This window comes from Danio rerio, chromosome 21, assembly GCF_052040795.2.
Source record: "Danio rerio strain M-AB ecotype USA chromosome 21, GRCz13ab, whole genome shotgun sequence".
In the NCBI taxonomy this organism is placed as follows: Eukaryota; Metazoa; Chordata; class Actinopteri; order Cypriniformes; family Danionidae; genus Danio; species Danio rerio.
In genome coordinates, this window is record NC_141041.1 from 23849642 (window position 1) to 23868784 (window position 19143).

General features: G+C 34.5%; 2 protein-coding genes across 12 annotated transcripts in view; both read right to left on the reverse strand.

Annotated features, from left to right (window-relative positions):
• Positions 1 to 19143, reverse strand: part of LOC147838831 (odorant receptor 131-2-like) — a 1093102-nt gene that overhangs the window by 911690 nt on the left and 162269 nt on the right. The gene's annotated exons all lie outside the window — the stretch shown is intronic.
• myo5b (myosin VB) overlaps positions 1 to 19143 on the reverse strand; it is a 101027-nt gene that overhangs the window by 25718 nt on the left and 56166 nt on the right. For 9 of the 10 annotated variants that reach the window (XR_015519645.1, XR_015519644.1, XR_015519643.1 and 6 more), the window contains exons 15-26: positions 16094 to 16237; positions 15474 to 15571; positions 12942 to 13028; positions 12675 to 12786; positions 10663 to 10874; positions 9745 to 9901; positions 6971 to 7210; positions 6654 to 6890; positions 5593 to 5677; positions 3550 to 3695; positions 1953 to 2072; positions 1727 to 1861 (exon numbers count right to left, since the gene is read on the reverse strand). Coding sequence is in view for 6 of the 10 variants with exons in the window: in XM_087300141.1 (XP_087156267.1) it covers positions 1727 to 1861; positions 1953 to 2072; positions 3550 to 3695; positions 5593 to 5677; positions 6654 to 6890; positions 6971 to 7210; positions 9745 to 9901; positions 10663 to 10874; positions 12675 to 12786; positions 12942 to 13028; positions 15474 to 15571; positions 16094 to 16237 (1773 nt within the window). In the remaining 4 variants the exon portion in view is untranslated. Of the gene's footprint in view, positions 1 to 1726; positions 1862 to 1952; positions 2073 to 3549; positions 3696 to 5592; positions 5678 to 6653; positions 6891 to 6970; positions 7211 to 9744; positions 9902 to 10662; positions 10875 to 12674; positions 12787 to 12941; positions 13029 to 13163; positions 13249 to 15473; positions 15572 to 16093; positions 16238 to 19143 lie in introns of those variants that run through there. The other variant, XR_015519646.1, reaches the window with a different exon arrangement.

The window sequence follows — 19143 nt, forward strand, 5'->3', positions numbered from 1 at the left end:
AGTTCAGGTTAAATATAGCATACTGCAGTTCTGAGGGTGCACATAGAAGACATGAGCAGATCTTGATGATTGAATATTACTTTTATGAGCATGTACAGTATGTTTACTACTTTAAAGACACTTTCAACTGATTAGACTGTTAGATTTCCTTCATGTATTGACATTTCCAGTTGAAGCCAATCTACTTTACTTAATGCAGCTTGAATTTGTAAATTTTTAAATGTATAATAGACTTCAAATAAAGACTATAAATAAAATGTGTATTGTTTTACTTTATAGAGGGTATTTGCAGGAATCCTAAAGGTAATTCTAATACCTGTTTAAGACTTTTTAAAGACCTTATCAGAATATTTTAAGACCTCATCTGCACTTCAAGTTGTAATCAGTTAATAAACAGTTGTTAATAAACAGTTTTAGTTTAATATATCAATAGAGCACAACCATGCAACAGAACTCGGATAAGCTCGGAAAAAACAAAGCTTGAAAGAATAAATTACGCGGTTGTTTTCAGCGGCAGGCTTCAGGCACTGTTTAAGCTCATCTTTCTCCAACCAGGTGTACGCAAACTGTTTCTGTGTTGTCTGTTTCGCTCTATGAATTCACCTCCTCGTATTTGTCGCAAAGTACGTGACATAACCAAAAGACCAAGGAGTTTGGCCGGACGCACCCCAGCATATATTTATGCTTTTTTAGAGTCAGACACTTTGGACAATGCTTGAACAGAATTTAAGACCTTGCAAAAACTTGATTAAGACTTTTTAATACATTATAAATGCCTTAATTTTCTCATAGTTGATTGATCAACTTTTAATACTTTTTAAGACCCAGCGGACACCCAGTTATATTAAGTTTTATGTTCTTATTTTTGGGTTTGTGTTATATGTTTTGCTTAATGTTTCCTTTGTTTTAAGTTTTGTTTTGAGGTATGTTTTTGTTTTATTTGTTAGTGAGCTTTAATTTGCATTGTTGTATTTTTTTTTGTTGAAATGTGTTTTATTTACTTTTTGTTGTAGTACATTTTTGTTTGTCCTTCATTTTTTATTTTTAAACAATTTGCAATTTTCCATGTTGTATTTAGTTTTAATTTATCTTTTATTTTATTTTTTTCATACAGTTGAAATCAGAATTATTAAACCTCCTTTTTATTATTATTTTTTTTATATTTATAAAAAATATATTTATATATATTAAACAATGTTTAACAGAGCAAGGAAATTTTCAGAGTATGTCTGATAATTTTTTTCTTCTGGAGAAAGTCTTATTTGTTTTATGTTGGCCAGAATATAAGCAGTTTTTAATTTTCTAAACACCATTTTAAGGTCAAATTATAAGCCCCTTTAAGCTATATATTTGTATGATAGTCTACAGAACAAAGCATCGTTATACAATAACTTGCCTAATTACCCCAACCAGCCTAGTTAACCTAGTTACCCTAGTTAAGCTTTTAAATGTCATTTCAAGCTGTATAGAAGTGTCTTGAAAAATATCTAGTCAAATATAATTTACTTTTATCATGACACAGATGAAATAAATAAGGTATTAGAGATGAGTTATTAAAACTATTACGTTTAGAAATGTGTTGAAAGATTTTCTCTCCGTTAAACAGAAATTGGGAGAAAAAAAATAAACAGGGGGCGAATAATTCAGACTTCAATGTTTTGTTTTAAGCTTTGTCCCAACTGTGAAATGACTATAAAAGCAAACAGAATGTGACAAATAAACATGCCTTGCGTTTGCTCAGTTCCTCTACTTTATCTAGATTGGTCTGCAGCCGCTTCCTCTCCTGCTCCAGCTCTCGTACACGTTTCTGTAACTTCATGAAAACGCTGAGGTCCATGGCAGCCTTCTCTATGCCCATCTCCTGCAGCAAAACAAATCCCATTAATGCTCATCATGAGCTGCCTTTGTTTCCCTTTCAAAAGCCTATTTTATAAGTTGTCACACATCTTTACCTCCACCTGCTGGATGGTGTCATCAGTGTCCCCCACCTCTGACAAGCTAATTGAGGGATAGTTGGAGTCTGAACCCAAGCTGCTCTGGTTAGATGGGTTTCTCCGATGCCCAGGATGAAACTAGAGTGTGGAAAAAAATAAAAGTTTAAAAACAACAACAACAACAACAACAACAACAACAACAACAACAACAACGAAAAGAAAACCCAAGAGGCCTATTGCACAAATCCAAGTGAACAAACTCAGGTTTCAGACTAAGTTTTAAGTTGACAAAACCAAACAAATTCAACTTAGTTAGCATCCGGATAGGGGCTGTCACAGTATTGGTGCTTTAACATAGAGTTTGTGTTTAACTCTGGACCACTGCTGAAGAAGTATAATTTAAAAAGGCAATTAAAGAAAATATTATATCAGTGCAAATTAGGTCGACTGATTTTAATAATGTAGGTTCACAAATAGATCACTTCATCTCTTGAAGTCTTAATTAAAACATATTTATGTAAATATTAAAATGTAAATTTGAACTTAAAGCTATTACTGATATTAATTGACAATTCAAAAATATTTGAATTAAGGCTGCATGATGATGGAAAAATCTGATATTGTCTGATATTGTAAAATCTAATATTTTATTTTTCTGCGATACATGTTGCAATATGAAAACATTTTCATAAGATGGTTTAAATAGGTCTGTTTGACAACTTTCCAGGGAGTTTAACAGTTTTCAGGTAGAGAAATTATCACAATGCTAAAAACGCTTTTCTTCTCTTGCTTTGTCTTGTTTCTAGTCCAAATATCTAAACATTTTAAAAAGTATTATTTTTCCTTTAACCTTCAGAATATATAATTTAAAAAGTGAGTTTTTTTTTTCGAAAAACAAGCAAAAATGTCAGCCAATGAGGTAAGTAAAATAATCTTTCACCTCTGAATAAATAATTTAATACAATTAACCTTTGTTACATTTTCCAACATTATAATTATTTGTGGCCAAGTTTTTAAAACTCTCTTGAAATGTTCAGACAAAGACCATAAAAACACATGCAAATGATAAAGTTCACTCTATTAGTTAAACAAATAACGTTATGTAGCTTCTAGTCAATTTTAATTTAGACTCAACATTGCTGTAATATGACTATTGCAGAAGTGCACATGCCGATATCGATACTGAAATTATATATTGTACTGCCCTAATTTAAATATATAATATTCAAATATAATATAAATAATTGTAATTCATACAATATAAATTACTATTATCATCACAACACAATTTTAACTCAAAAATCCTTTCAGTGTAAAAAGCATTAATTTGGACAAAATGTCACTGGGAGTGGCTTTATTGCATCAGATATACACGTCACTTTACTCACTGCTGATTGGTCCAATTTGGGTTTGTGATCTCTAACCCAGAACAAAAGCTTCTCAGAAGCAGTTTAGCCAAGTAGTGAAACCTGATCAAAACCAAACCATCCTTTTCAGCCCCAAAACTCACATTTGTGTTGTTTGCTCAAAACAAATACAAACTTACCTGAGTAAAAACCCAAACCAGATTTGTTTAAAAGGCCTCAGAAGATCAGTCTCGCTGTAAAATTGTTACCTTCATTGAAGACATGTCCTCCTGCAGGTTTTCGTATCTCTGCTCCAGTCGGGAATATTCTTTCACCAGGTTCTGATATCGTTGTCTCTCGTCATCCAGTTCATGCTGCAGGCGACTCTCCTTCTGAGACACATCACCTCCCTGATCTGAGAGACACAACACACACAAATAACACCATCAACCAGATGCCACGCTCATCCCATTCCCTCGTATCATCTTTCACAAGCTGAATTTTTTTTTCATTATGAACAACATCTTTCTCACAATCTAGGTCTAATGAGAGGGTTTTCATATGGTATGAGAAAACCGAAAACTCTTTATAATCAATTCAACCGGTGACATCTTTGACTGAGTGTTTTTACCTGCACACTACAGGTTTTTATTAACCCAAATATTATGCAATATAACATTGATGATGATGATAGCACATCAATTATTGATCTTTGTCTTGATTGATATTTTATTGATCAATAAAAGTTTTTATTACTACTCTGAATGAAGACCTTTGAGCGTCTATGTGTAAGTTACAATATGTCCTTCATTTTGTAATCTCAACAAATAAAATCATCGTATGCAAGAATTTTTAGGAAATGCGAAATACAGAACAAAACATAATTTGCTAACAACTTGGGACAAACATTTTGCTGAAAAGACTACTCAGCTGTACTCAAGTGTTTTGAAGTACAATACCAAAATAAATAAATCAAACTCTTTTAACATAAATCCCTGTAATCAAATCCTTTGAACTAAATTTGCCAGCGTTATCAAAAGTATGGTCTTATAATAATTTGATGAAGCAATCATCCAATAAACGGCCTACTTCAATATCATGGGATATGAGGTAAGACGAACAATGAATCTGTGACACTCTTCCCTTTATCCCCTTTAATTGAAGTCACCATTTTAAAGGCATAGTTCATCCTAAAATAATAATGTTCTCATTATTTACTCTCCCTCAAAAACCAAAACAAAGGAAAAACAAACAGTATATGAGTTTCTAGCTTTCTTCACTATATCTTCTTTTGTGTTCAACAGAAGAAATAAAGTCAGAACATGTTGAAACAAGTAAAGTGATATAAATGATGACAGAACTTTCAATTTTGGGTGAACTATCTCTTTAAAAAATGAGTGAAGCTCCTTATTTGACATTAAGATACTATTTCTAAATTGTTCCTTTCTAAAACGTTTCTCTTTTTTTTTACAAACTGTTGCAGATACGACAATCCATAAAGGGTATTTGATGTTGTTTATTGTGAACAGTATCTTGTTTATCAGCGGCACAAAACAGCATGACCATGCCTCCAGCCTTTACTTTCCTATTCACAAGACTTTTCCTTAAAGAGACAGTACACACAGAATGGGAAAAAATTGCTTATATCGTTTTAAACCTGTAAAACTTTTTCTTCTCCAGTGGAACAGAAAGTAATATATTTTAAAGACTGAAAAGGCGATGACCATATGGCATAGGGACAGTCAACTTTGTCCCTCGACAGAATAATAGCCTCTTTAGATATTTAGACTCAGGATTTGTAAGAAGACAACAAATCAAACCGAAAAATTTTGAGAGACAAATTTTAGCTTCTACTAAAACACACAAAAAAAAACCCTGAGGAGTCATCAAAAAACAAATCCCTACATTCACAACAACCCCTGTTAAACAAGCCCTGAAAGCGGAGCAGAACTAAGAAAATCAGTGCAGAAAGTGACATTTAGCAAATAAAAAACGTATTGAGACCAAACCTCGGGTTTCAAATAGCATTCTCGCATGTGAATCGGCCTGATACAATGGTCAGCTTTTAGTTTTGCAGGTAAAGAAGCGGTGTCACATTCCTCCTCTGAAATCCAATGCAGTTTCTGTCTCTCTCGTCCCACTTCTGCACACAGCCCCTCTTGTGCGTCAAACAAAACCAGCCCAGCCCTCCAGACAAACCCACATGCTCTCGATCCTCATGCCTCTTCCTCCTGATGCTTGGAGTGTGTGTGTGTGTGTGTGTTTACTGTATTTGTGTGTGTGTGTGTGAGACTGTGAACCGAGACGCTCACCCTGAGTAGAGGTTTGGATTCTGCGGTTCATCTCTTCTTTTTCCTTCTTCAAGACTGTGTTTTCTTTCTCAAGCTCCTCCACCCTCTGCGAAAGGAAAGAAAAAGTCACACCGTCCATTCATTTCAAAGCATCAGATAAACAAGCAAGGTTAACTGTAAAAAGTGTAACAAGGTTAACTGTAAGAAATTAAACTCCCAAAGTTTGAGACTTTTTGGTCTATCATATAAATAATAATCTTAAGAATATACAATATTTGTTATGAATGTAGCAGTTGTTTTAAGGAAAGATTTTCATTTGAAATAAATTCTAATGTTTTAAAACTTTCTATTTATTCTGAAATAAAACATACTTAACATTACAAGAGTTTTTTTGTAACATTGAGAAACTGAGAACTGTTTATTTACCATCAAATTAGAATATCAGAAAAATCTAGAAGGATCATGTGACACTGAAGACTGGAGTAAGAAAAAAATGGAAAGAAAAATGGCTTTGCCGTCAAAGAAAATACTTTAAATGAAGATTTCCATCATTACAATAAAAAAATAACTAAAATAACTAAAATACTTACTCTATAGTATGCATCTGTTGAAGCACATATATTTTATGTCTAATTAATCCAATTACTATAATTTATACCATTTTAATTTCAGCAATTTGACTTAATATTTGACCTATTTTTTGTAATTAATATAATGTATGATTGCAAATATATTTGTAGTTACTGCAGTTTATATTTATGATTTAAAACTCTTAATACCAATAAAAGAGTAAGATGATCACATTGAATACACACTGGCTGACTTTTCCTTTTCAAAGGACCTTTTTATGTGCTGGTCACACCTCTTTAGCAATTTCCATGCATTATTAAATTTGCTTGAGGATGACAGACATGAGTTATGTAACAGCTGCTCTGTTATGAAAGCCTGAGTGTCATCTTCTCAACTGCTTTGTAGCATTCATAAATTTACCCCTAAACAAATCTAATCATAACACTACAATCTTGAAAGTAGAAGTAAAATGGTAGGATACATGAACTAGGTATCTGTGCATCCTTTCTCACCTGTTCGAGTCCTTGCTTCTCGTTGCTGAACTCCTCCTCCAAAAGTTTCTTGTGGGCATGTGCTTCCTGAAGCTCCGCCCTCAGTTTCTCCAGCTCTTCCTGCAGTGATGTCATCTGAGTGCCAGCCACCTGTCGAGTGCGGAGGGTCTCCAGCTCTTTGCTCAGCTTACTAACCTCTGTCTCCAGAACAGTTTTAGCAACAGCCAGATTTTCGTTCTGAGATTTTAACTCTTTTGACTGCATAGAAGAGAAGATCAACATTTTATTTGTTTCGTAGGGTGACATTGTAACAATGCATGCATGTTTACTCTCTGTACCTGGTTGTCCATCTTCTTCTGGAGCTGCACGATCTTGTTCTCCATTCCGACATTGAGTTTTTTAAAGTGTTCGGCTGAACGGGCCTCTATCTTGAGCTGTTTGAGCTGCCGCTTGGCACGTACGCGGCGATAGAAACACTGAATGACGATGGCAGCGTATCGGGAACGCTGATACTTCTTTCTTACAAGCCAACCACGGACAGTCTTCTGTATGATCATGGCTTTGTGATGGAGCAGGAACTGGAAAAGATAGAAAACGCACCTTAAAGGGGACCTATTATGCAGTATTTTAGATATAACAATAAGATATACAATAAGTCTGCAATGTCCCTAGAGGGTGTATGTGAAGTTTCAGATCAAAACACCACACAAATAATGTTTTATAACTCTTTGAAACTGCCCCCTTTTAGGCTTTGATCCTAATTGTACTGTTTTGTTGAATGTTGCTTTAAATGCAAATGAGATTCTCAGGAGAAGGCAGCCTATGGAGATTACAGTGTTCATTTGTGCATCTAATACTCCACATAAATAATCATCTCAGCCGCTGACATTATCTTCAGCAAGTGAAAACTCTAATGGTTTTCACTTGCTGAAGATAATGTCTGCTTCTCACTCAGGACTAATGGCTGCTTCTCACTCAGGACTGTTCATGCTAATGAGGCAGAGATCTTCACTAATGGCTGGGTTTTTTTCCCCCTCTGATGAAGAAGTGTCTGTCTACGGACTGCAAGATAGGGGTGTAACATGAATGGCGTAACTTGTAGAAAATGTGTAACATGAAGTTAAGGAGACCCACATGTTGAAACTATGTTGTTGGCAAGATGGCACTGTACCCATTAGTTATTAACGTCTACACCAGGGCTATTCAACTAGCATCCTGCCGGCCAAAACCAGCCCCCGAGGCAATTTGTTCCGGCCCTCCAAAGTGTGACCAAGACATTAAAAATAAATTTAGTTCAGTCGAAAAACGATTGCTATAGACCAGGGGTGTCAAACTCAATTCCTGGAGGCCCTGCACAGTTTAGTTCCAACCCTGCTCCAACACACTTACCTGTAGGTTCCAAACAAGCTTGAAGGATTCTATTAGTTTGATCAGGTGTGTTTAATTAGGGTTGGAACTAAACTGTGCAGAGCTGCGGCCCTTTTGGAACTGAGTTTGACACCTGTGCTATAGACGGTTTCAATACAACACAAGCTGCAGTTGAAGGCTGCGCAGAGAGTGAGTCACCTGACATTAGGCGAGTGGTGCGAGCAGCCGAAAACATTTGTATTGGTTTGTTGAAAAGGCCTTTTGTACAATGCACTGATATTATTAAGGGTGCAATGATTAGCTGATTTCACTTTTAACCCCGCTTTTATTCATTACAGGCTTCTCAACGCTGCATTTCTGGTGCACAGAAAAAAAGCTGCTGCAACTAAAAGTTTTGCCTAAACGCACATTGGATTAATTATTCCAGCAAGCTGTTCACATATTGTGTCTTTTCTGCACACAAATACAATATTTCCTATAGAGACGTGCGCATATTGGGAGCGGCGCACGCACGGCTTGCAAGTGGACCGATGCATTTGCGCCCTGCTGGCGCTCGCAATTTATTTTTAAGTCCAAAAAGAGAAATGGACTACTGTTTGTTTTTTATAAATATTTTGTGCTGTATTTGATTACTGAGCAGCAATAAACAATGCTTTAAAATCTAAGCAGTTTTCTTCTTATTTTCTAAACTAGTAGTGTTTAAAATATAATAAAGGCATAGTAATGGTGATAACTGTGAAACCATGATTATTCTTTAGACTATAATCGTACAACCAAAATCTATAATCATTGCATCCCAAATTGTTACGCAGTTTAAAACATAACATAAGAATGTGTCTGAATGTAGAAAAAGCCTACTGAGCAAGACACTGATTTTGTGCCTCGAAATACAACCTTTAGATATGCTTGTAAAAAAGCCACATTGTACAATGCAGTGATGATATGCAGTTTAAAAATACAACATATTAACGTTTTAATGTAGAAAAAGTCAACGTGGGTGTCTTTATGACCACAAATACAGCATATGGGCTCTTATATGCTGTTGTGTCATCACTTATATTGCTAGTCATATCTCTCCGGCCCCTCGTTTGGGATGCTTTTTATGGACTGGCCCCCACGACAAACTAATTGAATAGCTCTGGTCTACACCTACTCCACACTTAAACCCAACCATTACAGTTATTAACGTCTATGCCTACCACAACCCTAAACCCAACCATCACAGTTATTATTGTACTGTCATGACAAACAGACTAAGAAGTCAGAGTTTCTAAATGACTATAACACTATATCAAATGAATAGGTTGTTGATAAATTTGGAGAAAATTCATAAAAACATTTGCTGAAAATGTTCTCTGGTACATATTTCCACCGGCTTGCTAACAACATCTAGTTTGACATCTCATATGGTTCAATGGGATTTCAATAGATGCAAGTTACGCATCTAACTTACTACAAGTTACGCCTTCTTCATGTTACGCCCATTTCTTGCAGTCCACAAATAGATACTCTTGCTCCGATGACATGTACAAAGTTTTTTTTGCATTGTTTTGCAAGTGTGATAAAAAATACAATTAATTATTATTTACCAATAGAGGGTGGCTACTGTACATTCACAGACTGTTGCCAAATAACTGTGTTTTAAATCCACAAAAAAGTGATTTTTGCATATTATGTCCCCTTAAAAAATTGCTTTTATGAGGTAAACAGAGAGAGAGTGAAAGATAAAAATGCAGTGCTGTACCTCCTGATATAACCTGCGTATGAACATGCCTCGGGTGAATGCTTGAATGGTGATTACAGCCCGACGGACCCTCAGATACTCCCGGCGAACCTGTACCATGCGGTACTGCTTCTGACAAATGACTGCTGCTCGGGTCAGGCGAAGCATCTCTGCGTACCTGAGAGACAATGAGAAAAGTTGTAATTGAAGCATTAGCGCTTCCTGCTATTATTCCTTTTTTAAAAGATGTCATATGAGTCTTATGACACCTAAGATGTAGACGTTTACGCTTAAAATAGCTTAACTAAATCAATGCTAATTTTTGGCTAAAAGCTTAAACACGGTTTTCTTCAGTGACTTTTAATGCAAATCAGCTTATTACAGTCTTAATAATGAACATTAAGTTGAGGTATTATTAATATATTATGATTTAACTATTTTCCAGTACTGGGTTGAGTATTCCACTCTGGCGACCCCTGATAAATAAGGGACTAAACCAAAAGAAAATTACTAAAAAACTAACTTTAATTTATCTAGAGTAGATTTAGTTAACTAAAATTTGATAAATTTAGCAAAATAAAATTAAACTTAAACTACAATCCACGAAGAAGACTGAAATAAGACTAAAATGAAATCAAAATTTGCTGTCAAAACAAACAATGCACACAAGTTAACATAATATAGGTCATGTAGGTCACATTACTAATACAACTAAATGTCTCGCTGCATTTATTTACATTCATGATATCATGATGCATACGTTCCCAGAGGAATCATCAGAACTACAAATGAGGCAATTAAGGAAGATCAGAAACAGCATCTACTGATGTAGAGAATAACTCCCATATTATTGCACTCAAAAGGAAGTTGACTGAGTAACCATAAGGGATCTCCTTAAAATACACCTTTAAGCTAATAGCCATCAACTCAGACACTCACCTGCGTGCCAAGTAACCCCGGCCGTATCTTTGTAAAGTGATGGCAGACTTGCGAATCTTGCGATACCGAATCCTCTGCAGCCATCCTCGCACAGTCTTCTGGATCTTAATACAGGCGAAGCGGAACTTATCGGCTCTGAGCTTCTCCAGATAGGCCACCTGACCCGCCCTGAAGAAGATCTTAGTCTTTCCAAACTGGAACTTATCTGGATCCTGAAGGAGAAACAGAGTCACAATAAACAGGATTACTCAAGATAACTATCTTTGATTGAAAGATATGTCGTCAAATATAAATGTATGTTAATAAAAGATAATGTTGCAGGATTGATTATATATTTAACTCAGAGCAGAAAAATTAATAGTTAATCTGTATTTGTTATAAAAAATTAAATCTGATATAATAAACTCACTACCAGTGGGTCACAGTCACTGCAACAAAGCTGCATTAATTTCATTCATATCAATTCATCTTTATTTCTATAGTGATTTTTACTATGTAGATTGTGTCAAAGAAGTCTCTAGTAAATTAAAACCGCTTTAGTCCAGTTTTCACTGATAAATTTTAGCTTAGTTTAATGTAATATAAATGTCTCTGCTGAGCCCAAACACTGAACACTGAAGAGCAACTCCACTGATGCGCAGCTCCACAAGTCCCAAACCAAGGAAGCCAATGTCGAAGAATAAGCTTCACCAATTGACGAAAGTGAAAAAAAAGCTTTATAAAAAACTTTTTGATCAAAAACAGAAACAATAATATTGTGAAATAATAGATATACATGTGCAGGCGCTGATGAATGCTTGATTATGATTGGCTGATGAACATTCAGCAATTTTTAGATTATCACACGGCTAAAGTAAATCCAGGCACGTCATGACTTTATCACAGCTCCACATCATGACGCTGAAATATTCCACTTATTTAACAGCAAAATTATTCAAAAAAATGAGTCAAAAATAAAAAATTAAACAAAAGTCTTTGGACGAAATGTATAAAAAACAGTCCTACACACAAAAGTGGTTGAGGACAAAAACCTGACAAATATTCTGAAATAAAGTTGAATTTTCAGAGCTGTAACAGTGTAGTGAGTTGCGCTGATGAATGTATTGTTAAAATGAAGTTATGAAGTGAAAACAAAACAAAACAAAACATGGCATCTGTGTGAGACCAGTTGAAGACCAAAACATGACCTCTTTGAAAAGAAATGTAAAATATGGACCATTAGCTCGCTTTTTAAAATGTCTAATCATCTTATTTATTTCCGCCCGTTTTCAGGGCCATACTTCCGCATGCTCCAACTCTAGTGTGACCGCAGCATCAAGGTGTTTACTAGCCTGTTCATTGTAATTAAAATCACAATTTACATTGATTATGGTTATAATTATTATACGCTCAATCAAATCGACCAAAATCCTATTATAAGTGTGCATGCACAGTTAAAGTTAGAATTATTAACCCCTCCTGAAATATTAACTCCTCTGTTCATTTTTTCAATACATTTCTAAACATAATAGTTTTAGTAACTAATTTCAAATAACTGATTTATTTTATTTTTGCTATGATGAAAGTAAATAATACAATAATAATATAGAGAGTAAAATATAACTAGATATTTTTCAAGATGCTAGTATTCATCTTAAAGTGCAATTTAAAGGCTTAACTAAGGTAATTAGGTTTACGTAGGGTAATCAGGCAAATCAGTAGACAATCAAAAAAATATATATAGCTTAAAGGGGCTAATAATTTTAACATTAAATGATACATTTTTTTAAAATAGATTTTATTCTAGACAAAATAAATAAGACTTTCTCCATATGAAAAAAAGATTATAGAAAATATTGTGGAAAAATTCCTTGCTCTGTTAAGCATAATTTGGGAACTACTTAAAAAAGGAAAGAAAAACGAAAAAGAATAAAAGTCACAGAAGAGCTAATAATTTTGACTTTAACTGTAAATGTAATCAGCGTTGAAAACAGCAAGTACATTTGTGGAAGTGATATTTAAACTGGTCTTACCTTGATCAAGATCTCCAGCAGGTTCTTACAGACCTGCTTCTTGTCTCCGACTGACAGATCCTTCTTTGTCATGAGCACTCGATATCTGCTGAAGAAATCTGGATATGTCCATCTAAGAAAAAACATCAGATGTGAAGAGGAAATCAGTTTGAATGACTATTGAAGTCAATACAGAAATATTATGGAATTCTACTGGGGAGACCCTGAGGTTTATAAACTGAAGTCAGATAAATCAAACAAGAAAGAAAAGAGCTGTAGATTGATTACCGTGATGGATAGCCGGCGGCGCTAATGCGAATGGTCTCCAGAACACCACATGCTCTTAGTTGCTGAACAGCTCTTCTAGAATCAAACCTACAGAAAGCAAAAGACATCTTAAAGAATTTAAAAAAAAACAACAACACAAGAAGTTGATCTTGACGCTGGGTTGAGAACAAGAGCGCGTGTGTGTTGGACCACAGGAAATTCGGGGGGGTTATCTAGACCTACCGGATCTTTCTCTTGAGCATAGAGCACATCTCCCGAGAGAGAGGCATTGGGATGCTGCTGTCCGCTCAGGGACCAGAGGCTTACTGACTCATAGCTCTGAGACTGTGTGTTCGAAACCTCAAGAGCATGTGACTGACAATACTCTCTCAATTAAGCATCCTTGAAGGGGCCCTTGTGCTCAGGAATTTTGAGGACACAAACAAGACTCGGCATTTTGCTCAGGGTTGTACATTTTACAAGAAAAATAAGCACATAAATACATTCAACCGACATAATGTTTTTAAAATGTGCATAGTATTTTAGTATACTTAATTATATTTGTGTGTATTGTATGTAATTTGTACATTTAGAGGATTTCTGAGTTTTGCTTTCAATATGTTGATTTAAATATATAGTTTTTGACAATAAAGAGCTTTAGTGAGGAAACAAAGAGACCACCTGAAAATACTCAGTATGGATTTTTTTAGATGTAGTAGGTTTGGGTTTGACAGGCCAGTAGTCAGGGGGTGGGGGTGGTTCGAAAAACTCACCCCCCACCAATAAAAGGTCCAGAATTTGTCCCATACATGAGCTCATTTGTCTTATTTTGACTGCAGTGCCATCATAAACTGAGAAGGGATCAAAGAAGGCTTCCAATAAAAGTAAAAAATTATAGTCCATGTTTTAAAAAGACAGTATATGACGAAAGTGAAATCTTCTTTTACTACAAGTAACTTTTATTTTGAATCTTGGACCTTATTCTTGAAAGCACCAAAAGAAGCCCATATTAAAGTAAGTTTTTATACTAATTAGGCTATTGTTTTTATCCATGAACTTTCAAAATGTACTTTTAGTTACAAAAAAGTTTAGAAAAATCAAAAAGCTCTACATTATTAATATTAATGTTTTATTATTAATGTTTTTATAATTAAGATTCTGATTGAGGAACGTTGAATGTGCTGGCCAGTTTGTTTTTATTTTAAAACTTTAACAGATACAAGATATATGATGTAATAAACTTGTATTTTTTAATAAATGTTTTTCATATTTCTTTATTTAAAATATTTAGTAAATGTTTTAGTACCTCAAAAAGTGTGGTTATGATGACCAATCGACAAGCTAATCCAGCTAAAAATAGTACTTAAAATATCACTAAAATGCAGTATTTAAAGTTCATCATTAAAAAAAAAAAATACGGTGAATAACTGCAAAAAAGCTTTTTGAGAAAAAATGAACAACCCCTTTCACCAGGCTGGCTACGGGCCTGTTGAATAAAATGTTAATGATTGTTTTATTCTATAAAAGCTATGACAATTTGTTTCCCCAAATGTAGATCTTTTTTTTTTTTTTTTACAAAATGACAATTGGTCGAGATTAAAAATCAGAGTTATTACACCAAATGTGTATTTATGAAGACTTTTGAAGTTAAACATTATTATTGTGTTGTTTAAAATGAATATAAACATGTCTGAAAAACATGGCCCCCTTTTTTGTTGTTATGCAAAAAATACTACAACATCAGTTCTTTAATAAATGACAGAAATTACTAGTTTATCAGTTAAAACAAACTACATTTTACTCTAAACATATATTATACACATAAATCATAAACTGAAAACAGAACATTCTCTTTAATGTACAATCTAGATATTATTAATGATTACAAGAATTAAATTCATGAAACTTGCCTATTTAATTTAAACCAGTTCAAGTTCAAAAATTTATAGTTTTAAAAGATAACTGTGATAATATGTTCACGCTACAGAGGTCTATCAATCAAATTCTGTCCCGAAACTACAAATAAATGTATTTAAATATAGCAAAAAAAGATACATATTTTAAGGGTCTTAAAGCAGTTGCCACATTTAGTTCCCTCACTAGAAACTGAATTTTCAAACCTTGTTTATATCTCTTTTCCAAAACGGACCCGGATATGTTATGCTTACTAAGTATGACTAAAGGTGAATATAACCACCTTTCTGCCAAATTCATACCTAATATTAAACCATATTAAACCAAATACAACAGTATGGAAAAATCATTCACAAAACCGTTAAATCAGCAAGTATTTTGGGCTCACTTCTACTGATTTTGATCTGAGAAAACTAGGTCTAATAACAACTTACATAACCTGATCAGCTGTTTCTCAGAGGAGCTTTGATGTCTTGATTGTTGGAGGAAATGTACAGTGCAGCTGAGGTCGATCAAACTTCTCTGTACCAGCATGACTCTAATTTGCTCTGGCAGCTTAAATGAATTTGCTATACCTCTCTATTTATAGGCAAGATAAACTAGATAATCACTATTGGAAGACAAAGAGACCAAACTTACACAAAGGATTCCTTATAATCATTGGGCTTAATGCAGCGAACATAATGAGGGGTGGTTGCGTTGAGTGTCTCCATCAGAAGATGCAGAGAGTTTCTGAACTGTGGAGGAGAGAAAAGTTTCATCTCATCATTATGTTATGTAATTTGTGGATGTGTGTGTTCACGTAACAATCTGTAGTGCATCTATTGCTTAAGGCCAGTTTGGTCATCATACAGTAAACATCTGTCAACTTCTCATTAGTGTCCAAACAATATCTGTGCTATTGCTTGTAAAGATTTTTGACAGCTCCTTGGATAATTCCAAATAGTTTGCAGAATTTATAAATCGCCCATGTCTTAAGGTAGTTTGGTGCGATTTACTTTTTATGTGCTGTTTGACTGGACAGGAATTACAGGACTGATTTTTCTAATCCCCATACACAGGAAAAAAATTAAGTAGTGACTGCCAGTTGAAGGATAATAGTGGAGTAAAAGTACCAATTCTGCACTAAAATGTACTTAAAGGAAAGTAAAAGTACACATTTTTAAAACTACTTAGTAAATAACAATTTTCTGAGAAAAACTACACAATTACAGTAATTTGAGTATTTCTAATTTGTTACTTTACACCACTGGTCTCACCTGAGTGCCCACAGTTTTCCTGTGCTCCCGGTTGTGACCTTTCGGAGCGGGTTTGGCAGGCCGAACATTGATTCTGGAGGTTTTGCTGCCTGGATGAGGGGCAGCATCTTTAGCATCGTCAAAGAGATCTGCAACCAACTGGAACTGTGAATAAACATTAAACAAAACATCAAACAAAATGCAAACACATATAAAAAAAAACACAACACAATTAAAAGCAAACAAACATGAACAAACATATAAGTAAACAATAAAATTTAAAAATCGATAAAAACAAAGACAAAAAGAATTAAAGAAAACAACTTTAGGGTTTTTTCACACCTAGACTTTAGTTTTGGAACCTGGCGGACTTTCCCAGTTGGCGCAGTTAGTTTGGCAAATGCGAATCCAGCAATAGTGCTCAGATCCGTACCAAAACAAACGGTCTGGGATCGCCTGAATGAGTTTTAGTTCTTTTGGTCTGTTTAGAAACTTTACCATGTGAAAGCAAACTGCACCAAGAAAAAAAAACAAAAACAAAAAAAAAAACATTGTAACAATTTTAATCTCTGTTTTGAAACAAAAGAATCAATCCACAGGTGTGAAAGCACACTCAGACAAAAAATATGCAACAAAAAAACAGAAAACAAACAAAATGAAACAAAGAAATAAACGCATCCTAAAAGAAATCAAAATAATTAAACACTGAAAAAAAAAACAATAAACAAAACAACCCATTCCCACCCCCACCGCAAAAAAATAAAACAACAACAATAAAACTAAACAAATACAAAACAATTGAAAATAGACTAAAATAAAAAATCTAAATGAAACAAATGGAAACAAAACAAGGTTATAAAATAAATCAAGCATTGGAATTGAGAAAAAATACAAACAAAATAAGACAAACCAATTTAAAACAGAAAGAAAAATGAGAGTTATTTATAAGTAAACAAATAAAGTATATTTGGAAAAGAAAAACACCCAAAAAAATCCATTGATTAAAAGATTGTATTTGATTAAGAATCATCATATGGTTCACAGGAAAAATGAATTTCCAGTCACATTACAACTGCATCACATCTTACATAAGAGGCGTAAAACCTCCAACAGTTTTTTATTTGAGCTAGACTTGTTTAAAATTTGTATTCAACTCCAGCAGCACTTCAAAGCACTTTTGGAAGCCCTTTAAAATCCACTCCCCGAGTCTCGACCGCAAGGCAGGTACACAGAGCAATTCAATGCATCGCTAATACCACAATCCTGCCAACATTCAGCCTCTAAGATAGAACACAGATGACACCATTAAACCACCAATGCTGTTGCACTAGAACTGTACGAGGTCACTGATAAAAACAGATGTTGGACCACAGACTACATTCAAATTGAAGGTATGCACAGCAATACTATCCCTGTTGTATCCAATTACTTACATAAGCAGGCGTTATAATAAGGTTGTGAAAAGTACTGTGAAATCTCATTTGAGTTTAATTTAAATCAAGATCATGTTATGTAAGTTAAGCAAAACTTTGACTCAGTATTCTGCTTTTAAATAGCTTTAGAGCATGTACTATTACAATCGAGTTATTTTGCTTAATTTTTAGTACGGATGTCACTAGTCACTAGAAATGTAAAAGTAGGTATAAAAGTATTAATATTTAGTTACAATAATAGTAAGGGTGACGCGGTGGCATGGGTTTTCTCTGGGTGCACCGGTTTCCCCCACTAGTCTAAAAACCCAGTATAGGTGAATTGGGTAAGCTGAATTGTCCGTAGTGTGTGTGTGTGTGTGAATAAGTGTGTATGAATGTTTCCTGGTAATAGTTTGCAGCTGGAAGGGCATCCGCTGCATAAAACATGTGCTGGATAAGTTGGCAGTTCATTATGCTGAAGTGACCCCGGATTAATAAAGGGAATAAGCCTAATGAAAGATTGAACGAATGAATAAATGAGAAGTCTAGTAAATATGTACAGTATTTACAATACAAGAATACAACTAAAATATTTAAAAATTAACACAGATTTGCGTTATTTTTTCATAATACTGATCAAAATCTTCAGATTCGGCGAAGCAGTGGCGCGGTAGGTAGTGCTGTCGCCTCACAGCAAGAAGGTTGCTGGGTCGCTGGTTTGATCCTCGGCTCAGTTGGGTTTTCTTTGTGGAGTTTGCATGTTCTCCCTGCGTTCGCATGGGTTTCCTCCGGGTGCTCCGGTTTCCCCCACAGTTCAAAGACATGCGGTAAAGGTGAATTGGGTAGGCAAAATTTTCTGTAGTGTGTGAATGAGTGTTTGTGGATGTTTCCCAGGGATGGGTTGCGGCTGGAAGGGCATCCGCTGCGTAAAAATGTGCTGGAAAAGTTGGCGGTTCATTCCGCTGTGGTGACCCCAGATTAATAAAGGGACTAAGCCGACAAGAAAAAGAATGAATGAACTGAATCTTCAGATCCCTCCTATTTATCCATGTATATCTGGCACAGATTACATTATTTCTGAATTTAAAAATAAAATAAAAATAAAGTGTTCATAAACTGTTCATTATAATGAACAGTTTGTCTACATTGTACATTTTTTAAATTTATTTATTTAAAAAGTTATAAGTTTGTCAATTGTTTTATCTCACTCCAGAACATTTTGTCAAGATGTTTGTGCAAATCTCTTAAGTGCTGTCTTTGGCATTGTATATGAAAAAAATCAATTTGTCAAAAAATGAATTGGACAGCATTGCATACTCCTCTTTTGGCAAGACGGCTGACAATCATTTCCCCTTCATTTAAACAGTGGGCCAATGATGTGTTACATTTCCTCAGTTTTTAAAAAAACAAGACTTCATTTCGTTCCAGGTTCAAGTTCAGAGCCATGGGGTGTCCTTTCATAAATTACTTCCAAAGCCAATGAAATTGTAAGTGGACAAAATGATGCTGATGCTATTAGGCTGTGCTTTTTTTTTTGTTTTCTTTTTTTTTTGTCTTTGTATATATGTACAAGTTATACAAGACTAACATCAGTGGTGACTGTACAATAACCATAATAGTTATCACATTGATTATTTATTAAAACAGTACAAATCACAA